The 20082-nt window shown below is 42.5% G+C and overlaps 2 protein-coding genes and 1 long non-coding RNA gene across 3 annotated transcripts; 2 read left to right on the top strand and 1 right to left on the bottom strand.

The window, feature by feature from the left end:
- Positions 1-753: 753 nt before the first annotated feature.
- On the bottom strand, positions 754-1926 carry LOC143319813 (uncharacterized). The gene is made up of 4 exons (XR_013077105.1): positions 1803-1926; positions 1564-1658; positions 997-1049; positions 754-834 (listed from the first exon to the last, which is right to left on the bottom strand). It is a non-coding gene; the product is annotated as an uncharacterized LOC143319813 (long non-coding RNA).
- A 551-nt stretch (positions 1927-2477) lies between these two features.
- Positions 2478-13665, top strand: LOC143319470 (cytochrome P450 3A40-like). The gene is made up of 14 exons (XM_076728485.1): positions 2478-2548; positions 2670-2763; positions 2915-2967; positions 3210-3309; positions 3403-3516; positions 3670-3758; positions 3877-4025; positions 4198-4325; positions 4424-4490; positions 4580-4740; positions 4909-5135; positions 5228-5390; positions 5728-5798; positions 13579-13665. The coding sequence occupies exons 1-14, from the start codon at positions 2478-2480 to the stop codon at positions 13610-13612; spliced, it is 1521 nt and encodes a 506-aa protein (XP_076584600.1). The 3' UTR covers positions 13613-13665.
- foxk1 (forkhead box K1) lies at positions 8796-19529 on the top strand. Its single transcript, XM_076728484.1, has 9 exons — positions 8796-9379; positions 13224-13439; positions 15734-15932; positions 16059-16205; positions 16285-16478; positions 16737-16909; positions 17030-17287; positions 18856-19029; positions 19210-19529. The coding sequence occupies exons 1-9, from the start codon at positions 8934-8936 to the stop codon at positions 19440-19442; spliced, it is 2040 nt and encodes a 679-aa protein (XP_076584599.1). The 5' UTR covers positions 8796-8933; the 3' UTR covers positions 19443-19529.
- The last annotated feature ends 553 nt before the right edge of the window (positions 19530-20082 follow it).

The raw sequence follows: 20082 nt of genomic DNA, 5'->3' as shown, positions 1-20082 counted from the left end.
GTAGAAAAGTTCCTCAAAATTAAAAGCGTTTGGTGTAAATCTTCCCCAATATGGAATAATGGTCACCTTTTATCTGGGGGGAAACCTTTTATTAACAAAGCCTGGGAAGATAAAGGTATTACAACTTTTCAAGATATTAATGGGGCAAGTGCAATCCTTACTTTTCAAGAACTTATCTCCCTGTATGATATTGATAAACACTCTCTTTTCTTTTATTTCAGAGTAAGGTCAGCTTGTAAAGCCTACAAAGTTCCATGGGGATCAGCCTTACAAGAACATCCTATTTTAAGTTGGATACAGTGTGATCCAAGACGAATAGTGTCATATATATATGACAAATTAAACTCTGAGAAATATATGCCCACACCAGGTATGAAGGCTTGGGAGAGAGACATAGCTGAGGTGGGACAAAAACTGGAATGGGATGTAATTTGGAATAATGTTGCTGATGCTTCCAAAAACCCAAACCATCAATATATACATTTGAAATTTTGTGGGGGTGGAAAAGGGGGGTTGAGAGGTATGAAAAACTGAAAAGCTAAAATGTAAATGGCAGTTTGCTGTATTGGCTTTTAGCCTTTTTGTTATTGTTCTAATAAAAAATTAATGATAAAAAAAAAAACATGTTCTTACAAGTTCCATTTGAAGGCAACATTAGTCTGCTTCAGCCGGTAAACAACTACTACACTCTCCTGTTGTTTGTCCAAGTCAGGGGTAATCGTGTGTGTTCTCACCCGTCAGTTGGTGAAGTAGGTGAAGCATTCCTTCACCAGGATGGTTTTCAACATGTCAGGGTCCATCACAGCCAGCATGGGCTTCTTAAACTCATACGTGCTGTACATTTACATAAACACACATTTACATTTCACTCTCAACACTCGTGCTAATGCAAGCAAGCGTGAGAAGTTCAGGGCTCAAAAACAGCAAATGTTTCACAAAACATAATGTAGTTCTTACAGTGTATTTATACTTTTTCAAAAAGCTTTTTGGACTCACCCCCATACTCTCCCGTACTTTTTAGCCGTCTCTTTATCATCGAGGTAGTAAACCTTTGAAGAGACGATACATTTTCATCACTAATTACAAAATACATTATATCCTTACCAACATTGTGAAAAAGGCCAGGACTCAGGCTGCGCATGTAAGTCAGATTTCCTACACTGTGAGTGACCTCGAACGCACCTCTGTGAGAAGGAAACGTGACGGCAGATTTCACCTCTCTGGGACCACGGTTCCGTCCGACGATTTCTCTTCATGTGTGCGTCCATAATAATAACCACACACATACACACATCTACACAACATTTGTTGGACTCCTTCAGTGTGACTCTGTATGATTAGTTTGGACATTCTTGAAGGATCACCTGGATTCTGTGTCCCCTCTCACTGAACTCTCACCTGAACACCAATTAGTGTCCCGACCCGACACTGAAGTGATTGCTATCACATTACCGATCCACCCACATTCTTCCACCCACACAATTTTTGGTCCTACAGTCGATATTTTTAAATTCAAATGCCAAAAAATGTGAAAATAAGACATAAAATTACAGATATACATACATTGTGTTGCCTGCCAACTGTGCCAAAGTACATGAAGGGCTTGGGACCAGGGCATCCCCAACTTCTCAAATATCCCATAAGTCGAGGTGCCGTACCTGTGCAGAACATGAAAACACCTCTTTAAATGGTGTCAGTCAAACACTGTTTATTGTTAACCGGAAAGGAAAAGGCTAAACTTTGGTGTATTCGTTCATGCATTCCCTGAAGTACAAATACTTTAAATAAAGTCAATCTCTTACATGACAAATATGCAGATAAATATGATCAGTAGAATCCATGTTTCTAAAGAGAAGAAAGGAAGGTAGCCCATGTTCCTCTTGCTCAGTGGAAGCTTGCTGTACTGTGTACTGATCTCTGAATGCTAACCAGGCAGCATGCATCACATAAGAACTCTGGACCCCTCCTTCCTGTGTAAGGACACAATAAAGGGGCAAAAAGACAAGTTTCTGTCAGCCATGCATCCAAGTACATATCTAGAAATGTCTTTGAATGAACACAGATTGCAAGTACATATGTACATAAGTACCTGAGTGTGTCTCTATATACATTCCTGTATCATTTGAATTCCAAATAGGAGACACTAACAGAATAATATTCTAAAAATAAATAAATAGTATATGTGTGTAAATATTACTTAAAGCTGTTCCCATGACTTTTGCATGTGTCCTTTCCTAACACAAGCAGTATAATAATTTAGGTCATAAATGCAGCATCACAGATCAAAGAGCTAATAAAGCTTGATAATCAGAAATGCTGCTTGATCAATGATTTACTTGACATGGCCTCACTGCCATTGGTTGAACTCTCACACACCTCAGCTGGCCTGTGTAGCAGTGTATAAAAGCCTGTGGTCATGATTTGAGGCTTTTGTGGAACTTGTTCTGTGCTTGACGGAAGAGAGAAGTCTTGCAGAGATGGACCACCTCCTCTATTTCTCCGCTGAGACATGGACCCTCCTGATTGCTTTCATCACACTGCTCTATGTGTGAGTGTTTAAGAATATGCATCACAGGTATTTGTACTGTGCTGTGTGTGTGTTTGCCTGTGTGTATAATAATTCCCTCTCTTCTATCTCTGTATTTTTCTCTTTCTTTCTCTTTGCACAGGTACGCATGGTGGCCATATGGAATATTTAAGAAAATGGGCATCCCTGGTCCCAAACCAATCCCCTTTTTTGGCACTATGCTGGCATATAGAGAGGTTGGTTGGTAAATATATTTTTTCAGAAGCAATACACCATAGATTTACACCACATTGAAATGTAATTGTTCTTGTCACAAATATCCCCACCATGTTAAAGTGGACTGAAAGAGGTGTTCAGTTCATGATTTCTATATTGTTATTCTTGTAGGGCTTCATTAAGTTTGACACTGACTGCTACAAGAAATATGGGAAAACATGGGGGTAAGTCTGTGTGTCATACTGTGTGTGTGTGTGTGTGTGTGTGTGTGTGTGTGTGTGTGTGTGTGTGCATATGTACATCTGATCATTGTCCTTGGAGCTGCTAGTCTGTCATTACAAAGTAGCTCTATAGTGTCATTTATACTTGTTTTACAATGGTAGATTTGCATGTGACTACAAAAACATCTCACCTGGAGTTTTATTATTTTTACTCTCATATTCTGTTCTATTCTTTTCACATCCAGCATCTTTGATGGGCGTCAGCCTGTGCTGTGTATCGCAGATCCTGCCATGATAAAAACTATTCTGATAAAGGAGTGTTACTCTTTCTTCACTAACCGCAGAGTATGTACTCTCAACATCTTACGACATTCAATCACTGATTATGGCTGCTGTGTCTAAGTTGAACTCTCCTCACGTTTGCTAACTCTGTTCCAGAACACCTATCTGAATGGACCATTGTACGATGCTGTGTCCAACGTTGAGAATGAAGAGTGGAAGAGGATCCGCAGTGTCCTTTCTCCCTCCTTCACCTCAGGAAAACTGAAAGAGGTACCACCCTCTCCTGCTCTGTCCCTTCTCTCCCCTTTATCGCATGTAGAACAGAATATTTCTCTCTGCAGCAGGAATTGTACTCTGTACTCTGTTTTCCAGTATTTTAGTAAGCCTGTGTGTAACTCTTACCTGTCTCTGTCTGTGCCTCAGATGTTGGCCATAATGAAGCAGCGCTCTGCCACCATGATCGCCAACATGAAGAAGAAGGCAGACAAGGATGAGCCCTTAGAGCTGAAGGAGTGAGAAGACTTTATACTCCAACATATTCCATTCATTTGAAGCTATTCCAGAAAATGCATAAAGTTAACTGGTTATATGAATGAAAGGACATCACTGATGTGTTTGTGCGCTCTTTAGATTCTTTGGATCCTACAGTATGGATGTTGTAGCCAGCGCAGCCTTCGGTGTAGACATTGACTCACTCAACAACCCCTCAGACCCCTTCGTTACCAACATCAAGAAGATGCTGAAGTTTAGTCTTCTCAACCCTCTCCTCGTCATTGCTGGTACAAATATCATTTCATTTCTGTAAAATCCAGCCGTTTGTAATTGTGTCTTTCATCTGGCTGGTAAACCAAAAATATCTGTGCTAGTAAACTTAGTTTGAATGTTACAGTCGATATAGTGACACTCTTTCCTATTTCCTTAATAAATGTGTTGCTTTCTGCTTAATTCCAGGTGTCTTTCCCTTTCTGGGTCCTATTTTTGAGAAGTTTGAGGTTTCCCTTTTCCCTGTGTCAGTCATGAAGTTCTTTTACGATGCAGTGCAGAAGATCAGGTCTGAACGAGAGACCAGCAAGCAAAAGGTATGGCTGTCTGTGAATGTGTGTATGCATATAGATACATGTGTATCGGGAGTTTCAGAATTAAAATCAAAGCTGTTCTCATACATGTCTACTGTTAGAGTCGAGTGGACTTCCTTCAGCTGATGATGGACTCCCAGAAAAACAGTCACTCCGGACAGGATAAAGGTGACACGCATACAAATACACCATCTACACACACATCAAAGCACAACTTAAAGCTTTTCTAAAATCACATCTCCTTGCTGTCTCCCCAGGTTTAAGCGATCACGAGATCCTTTCTCAATCGATGTTTTTCATCTTTGCTGGCTATGAGACCACCAGCAGCTCTCTCTCTTTCTTGGCTCACAATCTGGCGACAAACCCTCACGTCATGAAACAGCTGCAGGAGGAGATCGACTCCACCTTCCCTAACAAGGTACGCTGGGAGTGGAAGGAGGAAAATATTTGAGATAGCTGGAGGATGTCAAAGTGATTAAAGCTGTTGTTATGGTTAACATGCTTATTGACACATCCAGCAGGTAACCTGAGTGGCATGAGTAAGAATACACAGCGTATGTGTATGTGTGTCTCTGTGTCTGTGTAGGCTCCAGTTGAGTATGAAGCTCTGATGCAGATGGAGTATTTAGACAGCGTCATCAACGAGTCTCTCCGAATGTACCCCATTGCTCCACGTCTGGAGCGTGTGGCCAAGTCAACTGTGGAGATAAATGGCATTGTGATTCCAAAAGGTATGATTGTCATGGTACCCACGTGGCCCCTGCACCAGGACCCTAATCTGTGGCCTGAGCCAGAGAAGTTCAAACCCGAGAGGTATGGAAAGGATTTATATGTTTGTGTTTTTACAAAACAGCCATAGAAAGGACCTATTTCCTGATTTCTCGTATTAATACATTTGCCCTCAGGTTCAGCAAGGAAAACAAGGGGACCATTGATCTGAACACGTACATGCCTTTTGGGGCAGGGCCCAGGAACTGCATAGGGATGCGATTTGCTCTGGTGTCCATGAAACTCGTACTGGTGGAGATCCTGCGGAGGTACAGCTTCTCTGTGTGTAAGGAGACTCAGGTGAGAACACACATGTTCATCTTTACACTGCTTGTTTTTGTTTTATGGGTAATCCTGTTGATGGTTATACTGTGGATTATATAACACGAACTGTAGCCAGTCATCTGTATTATTAGAATCTGTCTGTTCAAAGAACAAAAGCCACTATCCAAGACACTGAACAAGAATGAAACTAATACCACGTCTGCTAAAATAGCACACTCCATAAAATATCAGCTCTTTGAGTGAGTTTTCTACCCTCTGTGATGTTGCCATTTGTTTGCAGATTTGAAAAAACATGTCTGAGTTTTATGCACTGTTGACTCTTATTTTCTCTTCACATGTAACTTCTATCCAGGTCCCCTTAGAGCTGGACTCCCCTGGCATAATCTACCCTAAACAACCAATCAAGCTGAAGCTGGTGCCACGGTCTGAACTGGCAAAATAAATATTCAAATAAAAAAAAAAGAAAAAGACGAAGGATAATCAGTAATAATCACTATGCTGTAGATCTATTATGTATAGACACTGAGTCCATTTTTCATCATTGTTGTCATGGTAATACTACAGTTGTGTTTATATCTGTATGGGTTACTTCTCTTAATTGTTCCTGTGCAAGCTGCTATTAATATTCATCCTGAAGTGAGTGACAAACAGATCATTTGTAAAGCCTGTGTTAACAATAAAGGATAGTTTGGATCTTCCTCATGCACACTGTCATCCTTATAAGTGATGTGATCTCTGTTATAACATGACGTGACTGTACAATAGCAGTATGATATTGAATGAAGTTTTAAAAATATGACGGACATTTCTTAGCCAAGTCAAGCATTTAGAGGTGCGGTGGACAAAGTAACAAAAAATGTCTGTCAATATACTTTAATACCACACAACAACAGCACTCTCTATTGTCTCAGTGTTTGAGCACACAGTTAAATCAACACTTTTCTGACAACAAAAGCTTTACTGAAGGAGGTTCTGATAATTGTTGCAGGCTGATCGTGCAGACTTTCATTGGATTTCACAGGTGATCATGTGTTTCTTTCCACACTGTGTGTAAACTATGGGACTGACATAAAAAGTCAAAGTATTAATATTACACTGTAAAAATACTGTATTACTAACAGAAATTCTGAATTTAAATGTTAAAAGTAAAAGCATTCAATTCAGAAAAGCGGCCCCTGTTATACCATTATGTCTCATTAGATTGTTCGTCTTACGCCTTAATATTAAAGCAGGATTTTTATTTTTATTTTTTTTATTATTATTATTATTTTATACTTTTCACTGTTCCGTCCCGTACCGCGGTTAAGTTTGACTAACTGTAGCCACTTACTGTTAAGGACGATAACTTGTATCTGCAGACTTGCAAAACTACAAACAAACACATGAACAGGCTCAACTTACCGAGTGTGCAGCTGCAGGAGAGCACGTCCAGGCCTGGCTTCAATCGGTGATGTGCAGGGCAGCAGAGCACCTTGCGGTTTGGCGGGTTGGTTTGACATCCTACCTCACCGGAAAATTAACTCGTCATAACGATAAAACGGTGGAATGTTGTGTCGTTACCACGATAAAACGGTGGAATGTTGTGTCATTACCACGATAAAACGGTGGAATATTATCTCGTTATCACGGTAAAACGGAGCGAAAAATTATCTTGATCCATGGCCTTTTAGGGCTTCCGTACTCAAATTTGTATTTGTATGTCAAATGTCTTTAGTTAAATTCCATCACTGAAAGTAAGTCATTTCATATGTCAGTGACTTTGTGTTTGACCAGGTATTTCAGTTGTAAATGGCATCCATTGGCTCACTGTGATTAAGTCGTGTGCCTTTATCAATCCCACCTCTTCAAATGTTTCTTGTCATAATAGCGCCCTCGTGTGGAGGGTCTGTTTTTAACTTTCGTTCATTTATTGCCAATGTGCCTCCTGCTCCCTCACAGATCCATTCTCCGAGTTTTTCAACCATCTTGTTCTTTCCATGTTTATAAACAGAGGATAGAGATAAAAAAAAAAGAAAGAAAGAAAGAAAAAGAAAGACAGAAAGACAGAAAAAAAATCCGAGGTGGGCGAACCAGCTTCACTGCAGACACCACGTGTTTTTAAGACTGAGATTGAGGCAATCTTGCAGATCATGTAATGAAAACTGCTGAAATCTGTGACATTACAACAAGCTTGTCAAGTAAATGCAGTATTTTGTTTTACCAAGATTAGACGTCCAAACTGTAGTTTCAAGAACATCACAACAAACTGTAATCCCATGGATGTCTTTTTATTGCCATTTATCAAAAAGTTTTTACATTGCCTGTTTAATATACAGATCCAAGTGCATTGATTTAACCTCATTTAGATCAACAATCTGGAAAAGGCATAAAAGTGAAGTAAAAAATGACTAGTTCTGAGTAATGCTCATAGAGAGTATAAACAGATAATACCACAGCAGATCACAAATCTCGAGATACTACTGAACTCACCCTCCAGTTTCCTGGTGTGACGACATGAACTGTAGCCAATCGACTGAGGGGATCAGATGTGGCGTTCAGGGAACAGAAACAACCGCCATGTTGGAAATAATGTGAACTACTTTTTTTTTTTTTTTTTTTTTTAAATCTTTGCTATCACTCTGCTGTAGGTGTGTGTTTCCGTGTCTGCTGTAAACATTACTAGCACCACAGATTTTTGGGGCATCATTGCGATTTTCTCCCTCTTATTAACTTAATCTGCAATTTAATGCGTTATATGCACCAATTTCCCCTTCGCATTTTTGCTTCCGTATTAACTGTTTGGCAATTTATTAGTGCGCTGTAACAGCACTATTAATATTCAACGATTTATTTAATCTCACTTCTCAGTTCGGTTTCATTTAATTTTATTTTCACCTTCATTGTGATTTTAAACATCGTTCCTATGCTAATTTGCATTATGTAAAATTAACAGTGTTTTCATGGTGCTGTATTAGTAAACTTGCCTTGCTTCTCTCGTTATTTTCAGAAACCAAATGGATGCGATAACGATCAAATACACTAAATACCTACAGCCCCAAACATCCCTACACATGGGAGCAAGCAGACCTCAGTTATTAGGCTGTTTTGACAAACCTAGGTGATGTGCTGGATCCCATACTGGAAACTCTGTGAAGACTCAGCTGAAGTACTGAATAAATATTTCTGTCAGAAACCCAGGCAGCCCTGAACCAGCAGGGGTGTAGTTTGACCGTCCAGAAATCGTTCCTTATATGAAAAATGAATACGTGAAACGTGAAGTAATATTACATTAACAATATATATGTCGGTTAGATGCAAGTTCTTCATTGCATACGCACTGTAACTGTTGAGTCTATATTGTTATCTTTGTTGCAGCGGCTCACGAGGAGGCCCTGAACGTTGCACGAGTCCCGTTCCTGTGAAGGATCCGGTCCCGTTCTTGCGACAACCTGGACTCCATGTTGTTCCGACAGCCACGGAGCGAACAAGTGCCCTGGCCGAAAACTCTCACGTTGCAACTCTGTGTGTGCGAAAAGTGAAGTGTGTGTGCGTGTGAGTGTGTTGACCCCCCGAAAGAAGATGGCAGACTACCGGGACGACACCGGAGCACGAGCCCTGCTTGCTTTACAGTCGGCACCATGCAGTCCCGTGCGCGTCGCGGTGACCTCGCACGCCTATCACCAGCCCTCGCTCGCCCTCTTGGGTCCTCCGATAATGGAAGCCCGCGCCGACGCCGGGATTCTTCCCGTACGACTGGCTTGTCCTCCTTCGCAGGCCCTGGCCAGACTCGAGGGCCGGGACTTTGAGTTTGTCATGAGGCAGAGGACGGTCACCATAGGCCGGAACTCCTCTCACGGCTCCGTGGACATCAACATGGGTCACTCGAGCTTCATTTCACGGCGACATCTGCAGCTCACCTACGACGAGGCGAGCGGTTTCTCCCTCCGGTGCTTGGGCAAGAATGGCGTGTTCGTTGACGGTGTGTTCCAGCGAAGAGGGGCGCCGCCGCTGCTGCTGCCCAGAGAGTGAGTATAGTCAGTTAGCAAAGCAGCTACCGACGGGCTAATTATGGTAACACTGTGGTTGGCCGTTAACCGGGCTACCCAGACTTTAATGTCCGGTTTATGCATTGGCCTACTGATGGACAAATAGCCTGGGAGACGATGTCATGTTATTTTTTTGTACCCCCTACAAAATCTGTGCCCCCCACAATGGACATCTAACGTTTGAATCCGACTATAATACAATATCTATAAAACTGTTTGTGGGCTATGTGAGCACATAAATAAGGATATATTGGTTTTCTAAACATGTTGACAGGGAGAAAATTTGTGTCACAAGGCCAAACGGGAGACAGATTAGGAGAGGATACAAAGTTTGTCATTACACCCCTGATCACAGCGGTATGATTTGCTCTCATCGGTTTAAGTGTATCACAACCTTGGTTTGGACATTGAAGCTGTAACAAAACAAGCCATTTAGCTGTGAAATTATAATTGTTATTAATTTGTCTGGGGGGCCAGCGCCCCCACCCCGGAGTGAACCTTCACCCCCCTGTGTAAATCAGTCAATTAATTTAGGTAGTTTTAGCTGCTAGCAAACTTAGCTCCATATGGCCTACCGACAAGCCATAGCACAAGCTAGTTAGCAAATGCTCTGAAAGAAGTAGTGCCACCGTGCCTTGAAACAGAGGCGTATTATCACAATGTGGTAGAACTGGCTTTCTAAAATATCATAACCTAAATCATTTTTTCCACATCAAATTCTTTTGGATGCTGGTAAAAGCCGTGCCTCAACAGTTTTTAGGGTGATTATGTTAGCTAGTTGTGAGCCTGTTCGTCAACGTGTCGCCGTCACGTAAACATTAATGTAAACAAACGCACCCCTGACAGCTCAGTTTACGAGTTTTGAGGGAAGAGATGTGCTTCTTTTGGATAAAATTGTGAAATTACTGTTGTTTGTGTCAAGGGGAACCACCTGGTGTTGAAATGTGGATGTAGCTTTACCTTTGTGCACTCCTGTCAAGGTAAAGTATTTTGCCTGTATGTCTTTCAAAACAGTAGTAATCAAAAAACTCAAAGCGTTGACTTTGTGTGCGCGTGTGTGCCAATCACAGGGTGGAGCGCGAGAGTAGTTGGGAGGGGGGAGGGGGGGTCCGCTTGGCCTCTCCGATTGGCTGAGAACACTGTTTGGGGGTGTGTCGTGCAGTGAACAGGAAGTCCAGCCTGAAATGACATCCTCTCTGTAGGAGCACATGGAGTAAACACAAGACTTAGAAACCAAGGCCATACGCAACACAGACATGTTCACATGAGTTGTTCTGGCCCTCGGGTCTGTCTCAGGAGTCTGTATGTCTACAACCTCCTCTAAGGTGGAAGAGGGCAATTAATTATTTTTTTTTGTCATCCTGATATATTTGCAGTGTTTATATTTTGTTGTTTTGCAGCTATGAATCAATGTGGGTTGATTAGGTGGTTTGACACTGCTTATCAGGAAGACATTTCAATATCAGTAAGTCTCTACAGATTGATCTTCTTTGACTTCAAATATAGAATAGTGCAATCAGTTACTTGTAATGCTTAAGATCTGCGTGGTTTAGTCTTTATTATCTTGATTCATCTGGAGATTGTCAGTTATTCCTTGTTTTCTTTACAGAACTGTTCAAGCTCAGTCAAGTTTCACTGAGCAGCAATTTTCAAGTCTCTCCTCAAATTTTACATTGGATTTAAACTTGGCTGCTCCAGGACATTAACATGAATTGATCTGCAGCAGATTTTCTTCATCACTTTCTATTTCACTGCATTTTATTAACCCTTGGCCTTATCAAGCAGCAGTTAAGTACCACCACAGTGTAATATTGGGTGTGATGTGTTTCTGGTGATGTGCAGAACTCAGTATGATGGCAAAGAAGCATATTTTTGGTCCCACTAGACTATCGAAGCTTCTTCCACTTGTCTCAGAGTCTCTCACATGCCCTGTAGCAAACACTGTTCAAAATGTCATGTGAGTTCCTTGAACAGTGGTTTTCTCTTTGCTGCTCTGGTACATGGCTTGGACTGATGAAGGAAATAAGCAGTAGTTGTTGTTGGATGCACAGTCTCTTCAGTCTCTGCTTTGGACTCCTGAAGCTCCTTCAGAGTTTCCACAGGCCTCTTTCCTCCCCCACTAGTGCTCTTCTCGCATGGACAGTCAGTTGTTGAGGATGGCCTGCTCTAGGCGGAGACGGCTGTGAGCAGACTGTTTATAGATCCAGTATTGGATTTGGCAACCACAATTTTTCAGGAGATAAATTATAGAGTGGAAAAAAGGAACATTTCTCCCGTATTTTTATTATGGACTGATGTACCGGTGAAATGTCAGAACATTTCTGAAATGACTTGTGGTCCTGTGACGATTTTTTTTTCTCCTCATTTATTTGTCTCTATGGGGAGCTCTGTGCCGGAGCTCAGCACCCCTGCAATTAGTAGGGATTCAGTTTCTTGCTCAAAGGTACAGTCATCATATTTGGGCAGATTGGATGGTTCCCGTTACAAAGATTTATCTACAATGAACATACAACCTCGCTGCCCGAACCTGCTAGGAAAAAATTAAAACTATTTACAGTAGTCATTAATGCTCCATTGTAAAACATTTGCCCAATCCCGCAAACACATAATTATTGCCAAGAGTTTTGTTTAGGCTTGAACTAACTTGGGTTTGGACTGATCCTTGCCTTTATTGAGGCAGTTGTCCAGACCTGCCAAAAGAAGAGGAAATGGCTAACGGCTGTTGTCTTAAGTCTACACCAGCTTAGTTTTTTTGTGCATGAAGGGTGTTGACTGAAGATATTGTTTGTATTATAAACAAACCCCTATAGCTCAGGGGAAAGTATCATTGCTTAATGATATGATTTAATATTGCTCAAAAAATGCTAGTAAGTGTTAGCATTTTGTCACATCTGGCAGATTTGTTAACCCTGTATGTAACTTAAAACATATAACTAGTCAAATTGAGATTTCAAGTTCATAATTTAGCTTGGAAAGTTACAAAAGTTTACAAAATATTCTCACCACAAGGTCCAGTGTACAACCCTGATTCTTAAAAACATGGGATTGTAGATGGATGCTGTGTTAAAGGTAAATAAAAACAGAATGTAATCATTTGCAAATGAATTGTGTTTATCGTCAACAGTTTTACAAAGTATTCCCGAGCCCATGCCCATGAGCCCCTTCATCCAATCATGTGTTCACAAAGTGGTGAACCTCGCTCCATCCTCGCTTGTGAATGACTGAGCCTTTCCAGGATGCCCCTTTCAAACCCAATCATGACACTATCACCTGTTACAATCAACCTGTTTACCTGTGGAATGATCCAAACAGATGTTTTTGGATCATTCCACATCTTTCCCAGTCTTTAGTTGCTCCTGTCCCAACTTGTTTGAAACGCGTTGCTGCATCAAAGTCAGAATAAGCAGATATTTACAAAAATCAATGAAGCTGATGAGGTCAAACATTAAATCTATTTTCTTTGTGCTGCTTTCTATTGAGTATATATCAAAAAGGATTAGCAAGTGATATCATTCTGTTTTGTTTATGTTTTACACAGCGTCCCAACTTCTTTAGTATTGTGCTTGTAATAGCTGTTATCTATGTTTTGAGTGCTTTCTAAGCAGGTGGAGTTTGCCCAGTTGCTTACGAGAAGTTTGTAAAGTAAAAATGAAAATGTATCATTAACATATACATTTCTTTCACCATTGGTCAAACTCCATCTGCTCAGGAAGATCATGTGATAGGATTGAAAGCTCCAGAACAGTCATTATAAAATGATGTTATCATGTTGTGAGAAGCACTAATCAAACTTTGTGTCTCTTTCTCTTTTCTCTGTCTGTAGGTGTGTGTTTCGTTTTCCCAGTACAGTAATCAAGATCCAGTTCATGTCACTCCTGGAGCCTGAGGAGCACAGAGAGAGGGAGCAGCCCTCTCTTCCCCCTCGCCCACTTCTGCCCAACATCTCCCCCCTCAAAATCAGCATTCCCACAATGCAGCAACATGAAGAGCACATCAGGGCATTTGGCTCTCCACTGCCCTCGCCCACGGGCACCATCAGGTATGGAGAGACCCACAGACGCACACAATGACATGAACCCCAACACTGAGTTTAATAGATACACTTCATGAATGCAAAGCAGATTGGCCAGATTTGGCTGTTGGAATGAAGTGTTTTCAGTTCAGTCTGACAAAACAAGGACCAATAGACCAAGTGATTCTTTTACAAAATAACTAGCAGATAAGTTAAGTTGTTTATAAAGATTTGCACTGTTAATTCAAGATACTACATTTTACACTTCAGCTAAGTTCTTGTCTTTTTCTTGTGGTTAGGTAGGAGGTTGCTTCTTTTTTAAAATGGGTATCAGTGATGCAGGGACATGCACCTGGACTGAAAACAGCACTTCAGGTCTCAGTTGTGTCTTTGCATGTCATAGGATGAGCGTTTTAGGCCTATCAGAGTATATGAGCTACTCCTCACCTCGTCTAGGGCCTGTGCATGTTTATTCATGTTTATGCTGTCAACCATGTGGATTTGCAAACATGTGAGGCTTAATTTCCTTTGGTTTCACTTATGTTTTAAACCACAGGCCTGCAGTGTTTTTTCCGATCACATACTACATCAGCCCATTTTCACAGATAATATCCTTTCTAGTTGACTGTGTACTCACGGCTGCTGCAGTGTTTCTGTTGAGATGGAAACCTGCAGTCTAATGAGCTGCGATAGCACATGTTTGGAAATCACTGTTCTATAAATGTGTACAGCATGTGCAACTGGCAAGCGTGGTGGCGCTGAGCGTGCCCTCTGGTGGTTGGTGTTCGTTCTTACATCCTACATCCCCACCAATGTCAGCTTGTGTGTGCCTGCCTTATATGGAATGGCTGCAGCTTTGAGGCGTGTGATTGGCTATCGGGCAGATTGTTTTGCCTGTAGGCCGTTTTTCCGTCCATTCGTGGTTTCCTTTTTTCAGAGCCCCCAACCCCTCCCTCTTAGCCCTCAGCTCCTGTTCTCTCGCACGTGGAGACACACACACACACACACACACACACACACACACACACAGAGAGTAAAGACGCTTGCTCATACATCTCTTCACCACTTTCACTGTGGCCTTTTTCGGGCAGATTGTTGGGCCATCTTCCTCACCAGTGCCCGCATACAGTACATACAGCGAAAGAGTATTGTGTAGAAGCACATGCTCCCATTTGAAACACCAACAGTGTCTCTTCACAGGGTAGTAAGAGTCACCTTTCCTGCCTGGCAACTTAAATGAATTGTGTGTAATACCATTCTTCTGTACCTACCAGCATTCACACTTGTACTGCTGGCCAATGTACACATGCAGAGAGGGTGAAATGGTTGCTGTGACAGTGTCAGAGGACAGCAGAGAGAACACTTGCTCCCTCATGGAAGCACACATAACTTTTGATGAAGTTTATATGTGTACAGTTACGGATACAAATACGCTTCCAATGTCCCTGAGCAACGTGAGAAGTTTTTGTTCGTCTTCATTCATTTTTCAGTGCTGGTCTTATAATGCCATTTCAGAACAGAGCCTGCAGCCCGGTTTCCCCAGCCAAAAAATACAAACTCTGTGTGTGTGCGGGCGCGCTTTTCTGTTGCTAAAAGCAAATCAAAGCACACTGACTCTCCCAGAAAGCCGTGTTTACTTTACTAACAGAAGCAGGTGCGTGTTATATAACTTACTGGGTTTTCCCTGTGTTCTGTCTCTAACAGGACCAGATAAAGCCGAGTTAAAAATTAACACACTTTTGAGTATTTTCGATCATTTTATGTTTTAAGGACATCCTGGATCTGAGCTGTAATAACCTTTCCAAGCTTAGCTCTTATGTGTGTAAGAGAAATTGTGCGGTTTCATTTCTTGCTTTTTTCACCATTTTCAAATCACAAACTGCATTTAGTTAAATGTTGAAATTGAAATGTGGAATCAAAATCGCCAATATTTACTTGCTCCTTGTTTTCCTGTGCCATTATTAGGCCTTCATCTGCATATTTCTCTAGATGTATGTTCTGTATATCAGTCAGTTTTCTCAAGCATGTTCAGTTCTTTCACCTTTCTTTTACATACTCGAAGTACTTGCCTCACCTCAGAAAAACATTCCAGTTCTCTGTATGCTTGTTTAATGGTTTCTTAGTAATTCAAAGAAGTTTTTACCAATAATTTTGACCTTGTTTTGAGGGGACAAAGAGTGTGTCACACATCTCGGATTGAACAGAGTTTAAATGAATTTTGCATATGTTGTTTTTACACCAGCAACGGAATGGCTTTCAGAGGCACCCTTAAATCATCACTTTAAGCCGTTAACACAGACTCTTTCTCCTCTTTTCTCCAGTGTTCCTAACTCCTGTCCGGCTAGTCCTCGAGGGGCAGGGTCATCAGGGTATCGCTATGGACGCAACGTGACCTCTGACCTCCAGCTCGCAGCTGAATATGCTGCCAAGGCCGTTTCAGAGCAGAGGCGAAGCATTGCTGAGCAGAGAGGTGGGGGCAGTGAGCAGCGGGGGGAGTCGGCTGGTGGAGACAGTCCCAAGGTGAAGCGCCGGAAACATCAAAATGAGTTAATTGCCCCAAAGAAAACATCAGCTTTCAAAGAGGTTGCTTGTACAGTGTGTGTTTTAGGATGTGTGGATGTTAATAACTGTGTCTCATTCATCCAGGATGAGTCCAAGCCACCTTATTCCTACGCACAGCTGATCGTCCAGGCCATCTCGTCTGCCCCGGACAAACAGCTGACTCTCAGTGGCATCTACGCTCACATCACCAAACACTACCCCTACTATCGCACTGCAGACAAGGGCTGGCAGGTAGGCTCTTTCTGTCTTCAACTGGATGGTTGAACTTTCACTGGTTTGCCATGACAAAATGTATTTTTCCTCCCTCCAGAACTCAATCAGACACAACCTGTCTCTCAACCGCTACTTCCTGAAAGTGGCCCGCTCTCAGGATGAGCCCGGCAAAGGGAGTTTTTGGCGTGTTGATTCCGCTTCTGAGAGCAAGTTGGTGGAACAAGCCTTCAGGAAAAGACGGCAGAGAGGGGTGGCTTGCTTTAGGACGCCTTTTGGACCTCTGTCTTCTCGGTGAGTGAGACATCTGTGGCCTTCAGTGGCATGGACATGTGTCACTTCTGATTTGACTCAGTTAACCTTTTCTCCGTTCTCTCTGCTTCTGCTCCTGGCTATCATTTGATTGGATAGAACAAAGTAAGTCTAATTTCTAGGTTAATATATTCAGCAGAAGGTGCTGGCAGTGAGGGAGCTCTGTATGTTAGCAGATGTCTCTTGATGTGTTCATTGATTTCTTTGGTCTCTCTCTTTCCCTCATCTTTTATTTTTCAGGAGTGCTCCTGCATCCCCGACCCACCAAGGACTTCTTTCTCCTCCATCCAGTGGGCTGCAGACCCCTGAGTGTCTGAGCAGGGAGGGCTCTCCTATCTCCCATGACCACCATGAACAGCTCGCTAACAAACTGGCATCTGTGCCCGAGTATAGGTACTCTCAGAGTGCCCCAGGTGAGCCTGCACAAAGGTGCACATCTTTACATGCAAAACACATGAAAAGACGCACACATGTAGTTTTTAAAGCCACTATAAAACTATATGAGATTGTTGTCTTCATCTGTTTGTGTGCAGGATCTCCAGTCAGTGCTCAGCATGTCATCATGGCTGCACCCCCTCACCCAACAATCCTGCCCTCAGGCCCGGGAAAAGCCCTTGCTTTAGTTGCAGGTGGTGGTGGCCAAGTCCAGCCCATTCACCTGCTCCAGAGCCCCCCTCAGTCCTCTGTGACCACGGTGCGGGTAGTTACCAGCGTCCCTCTAACTTCCAACCCTCCGAATGGATACAGCGCCCCCTCTGTTGGAGGACCAGAGGGCAACAGTGAGCTCAGAGGTACAACTTGCCACACTCTGTTGTTGTTTTCTGCAGTATATTGAGGATGTGTAAGATGGTGCTGGTTTGCTTTTAGCACCCACATGTTTTATCGGTAGTGTGCTGGATGGACTGAACCGCACTGAGTGATCAGATGCTTATCAGTTTCAATGACAGATTTAAGGACTCCAGACTAACCTTTTCCAGTAGTAGCACTGGTGCTCCCTACTGAGCACCACTTAAATCCACATACAAAACAACACAGTTCTATATTTTTTCCATCTTAACTGTATTACTGATAAATGCTTTGGTAAGAAGTGGATGTAGTGCTTTAAGAGAAAGTCATTTTTTAAAGGGGGGCTGCAGCACCTCCTAAAAACAGATATTATAAAGGCCATCAGTTGATAAAGTGTTTAAAGTGTGTGCTGTCTGTAGTGTTTTCCCCTTTCTTACTAGGATACAGGCTGTTTGTGTAGTACATAGGGTATTTCTGGTGGGAAAGAGGCTTTGCTTTCTTTTCTCCATTTATTGTCATATGCATTAGTTGCACACATAAATATTGAGGTATTTTAGAGGAAGTTTTTCCAAGCATCCCACTGAATCCAAGCATCAGACATCAGGGTCAGACCCCTGGAGTGAGGTCATGAGGTAACTGCTATTACTGCTACGTAGTGACACTTTGGGGCTATTTGTAAAATAGGATCTTTGATTTGGTCACACGGTTGCTCTTGATCATAAAATAGATCTGGCAGCCGGAGCTTGCTCTGAAATATGGAGGTTTGGCAGAGTATTAATTTGATAGTGCTTTAATCTACTGTATTCTGCGGGGACAGAGAGACAAAATGTCTAAGCCCAGTGCTACCCAGAGCCCAGCTCTCTGGTTTATCAGTGAGGTTTATGAACTGCACTGCAGGCTGGATTCTCTACTAACACACAAACAAAGCACTGTCTCCAAAAATGGTTGCAACATGCGACTAAGTGGTTGCAGTCTGGAGCCGTGGATCGAAGCCGGGTCTTCTCAAAGTCCGAACCGAGGTCTAGATCCAAATTGAACTACAGATCAATACGGACTGGACCATGCATCACTTACTACTTTACGTAGGCATATAGTTCCTTCTGTTTGATATTTCTAGTGTCACTGAGCATGCTCACGTACCACAAGCTGACACTGGCAGTCAGTGGCTTGAGTTATCGGTTACGCAGGAGCAAGGGGTCATCCTCAGAAGTTTAAATAAAGGAACTAATTCAAAGAAGAATGAACACAGAAATGAATTCATTGTTCTTTAGTCCAGCATGAAGCCTGTGCGCACTCTTACTCATGCTGTGTTCAGGGTCATGGGATGAGTAGGCCTGTCACAGTTATTGCCTAATCTCCATTATTTGAGCTGACTGCGATCACTTTGCATAATCATGACAATCATTTCCTTTCAACTGTATAAAATCAGCACCACCGGCTGTTTGTCTCACGGTGCTTTACTTCTAATGTTTGCTTTTTGAGATTCGGCAGACTGATCATATGTGTGCTCTTCGTGAACGGTGAGTTAGTTTTGTGTTTTCATGTTGGAATGGTGTGTTTGTGTTTGGAGCAGAAACCCAGCTGAACAGAGAGCGAGTGATCCAGACTGTGGACAGTGCAGTGCAGGGCGGGGAAGGGAGGAACCTCACCCCGGGTTTACATCAACTTCCTGTTCGTCCTGTTACCCAGAATGGCAAACATACCACTGCTGCTGTTTCCACCGCAACCAGCCTCGCTAATGCATCTGGTAAGATTTTTCAGCAGTCGCTGCCACACACAGTGACCAGTCACCGTGATGAATGTTGGAGGGAAACACACTGATGTTGTGTGCAGTCTGCATACAAGTGTTAATTTACATGGAGCAGATTAAGACTTTGAGCTTTTTATGCCCCTTAAGTTTTATTCTTCTCTTATTACTCCTCTCCAGGCCTGAGTAGTCCTCTCCAGATCTTGGCTGCGCAGGCCTCCAGCTCCCCTCCAGTGCTGGTGAGCAGACAGCCCACTGCAGAAACTTTAGCTGAGCAGCCAGGCGAGCCCCAGGCCAAGCGGCCAAAGATGGAGGACGAGGGTCTGACTGAATCTGCTCAGCATCAAGTCACGCCTGCCCAGCAGCCTGTCATCGTTGCCATGACATCACAGACCCACGACCCTAGGAAGTAAAAGCCAGGGCCTCTCACCAGGTACCCAATGGACAGCCTCCTCCTCGTCCCCTAACTGCTTCGCCTTTTATACTCGTTTGATATGACTGCGGCCGACATGGCCACAACATGTACAGGCAGCCTCTCTGGACAGAAGGGAATTCAATCATGAGGTTATTTTGGTCAAAAGTAGATGAAAACTTTCAAATACATTCTGAATGTACAAAGCAAACCTTTCAGGACTTTTTCAGCTTTACACTCTTTTTAATGCAATCTGCCATTCACTGACGACACAAAAAAGTACAACCCAGATTCCCAAAAAAGTTCAGACGCTGTGTAAAACATAAATAAAACAGAATTTAATCATTTCCTCATCCCTTTCTTTGTAAATATCTGCTTATTCTGAATTTGATGCAGCAACACGTTTCAAACAAGTTGGGACAGGAGCAACTAAAGACTGGGAAAGATGTGGAATGATCCAAAAACACCTGTTTGGATCATTCCACAGGTAAACAGGTTGATTGGTAACAGGTGATAGTGTCATGATTGGGTATGAAAGGGGCATCCTGAAAAGGCTCAGTCGTTCACGAGCGAGGATGGAGCGAGGTTCACCACTTTGTGAACACATGATTGGATAAAGGAGATCACAACATGGGCTCAGG

The sequence above is a fragment of the Chaetodon auriga genome, chromosome 4 (assembly GCF_051107435.1).
Source record: "Chaetodon auriga isolate fChaAug3 chromosome 4, fChaAug3.hap1, whole genome shotgun sequence".
Classification (NCBI taxonomy): domain Eukaryota; kingdom Metazoa; phylum Chordata; class Actinopteri; order Chaetodontiformes; family Chaetodontidae; genus Chaetodon; species Chaetodon auriga.
Note: the sequence above shows the minus strand (reverse complement) of the source record. Positions and strands in the feature narration are given on the sequence as shown.

What these genes read in the sequence shown, in the direction of transcription:
- foxk1 (XM_076728484.1), top strand. Translation starts at nt 8,934, where the DNA reads ATGGCAGACTACCGGGACGACACCGGAGCACGAGCCCTGCTTGCTTTA. An exon ending in CTGGTGGAGACAGTCCCAAG is followed by an intron (nt 15,933 to 16,058) that starts GTGAAGCGCCGG and finishes TCATTCATCCAG; the next exon opens with GATGAGTCCAAGCCACCTTA. An exon ending in GTACTCTCAGAGTGCCCCAG is followed by an intron (nt 16,910 to 17,029) that starts GTGAGCCTGCAC and finishes GTTTGTGTGCAG; the next exon opens with GATCTCCAGTCAGTGCTCAG.
- LOC143319470 (XM_076728485.1), top strand. Translation starts at nt 2,478, where the DNA reads ATGGACCACCTCCTCTATTTCTCCGCTGAGACATGGACCCTCCTGATT. An exon ending in CCTCAGGAAAACTGAAAGAG is followed by an intron (nt 3,517 to 3,669) that starts GTACCACCCTCT and finishes TCTGTGCCTCAG; the next exon opens with ATGTTGGCCATAATGAAGCA. An exon ending in GAGAAGTTCAAACCCGAGAG is followed by an intron (nt 5,136 to 5,227) that starts GTATGGAAAGGA and finishes ATTTGCCCTCAG; the next exon opens with GTTCAGCAAGGAAAACAAGG.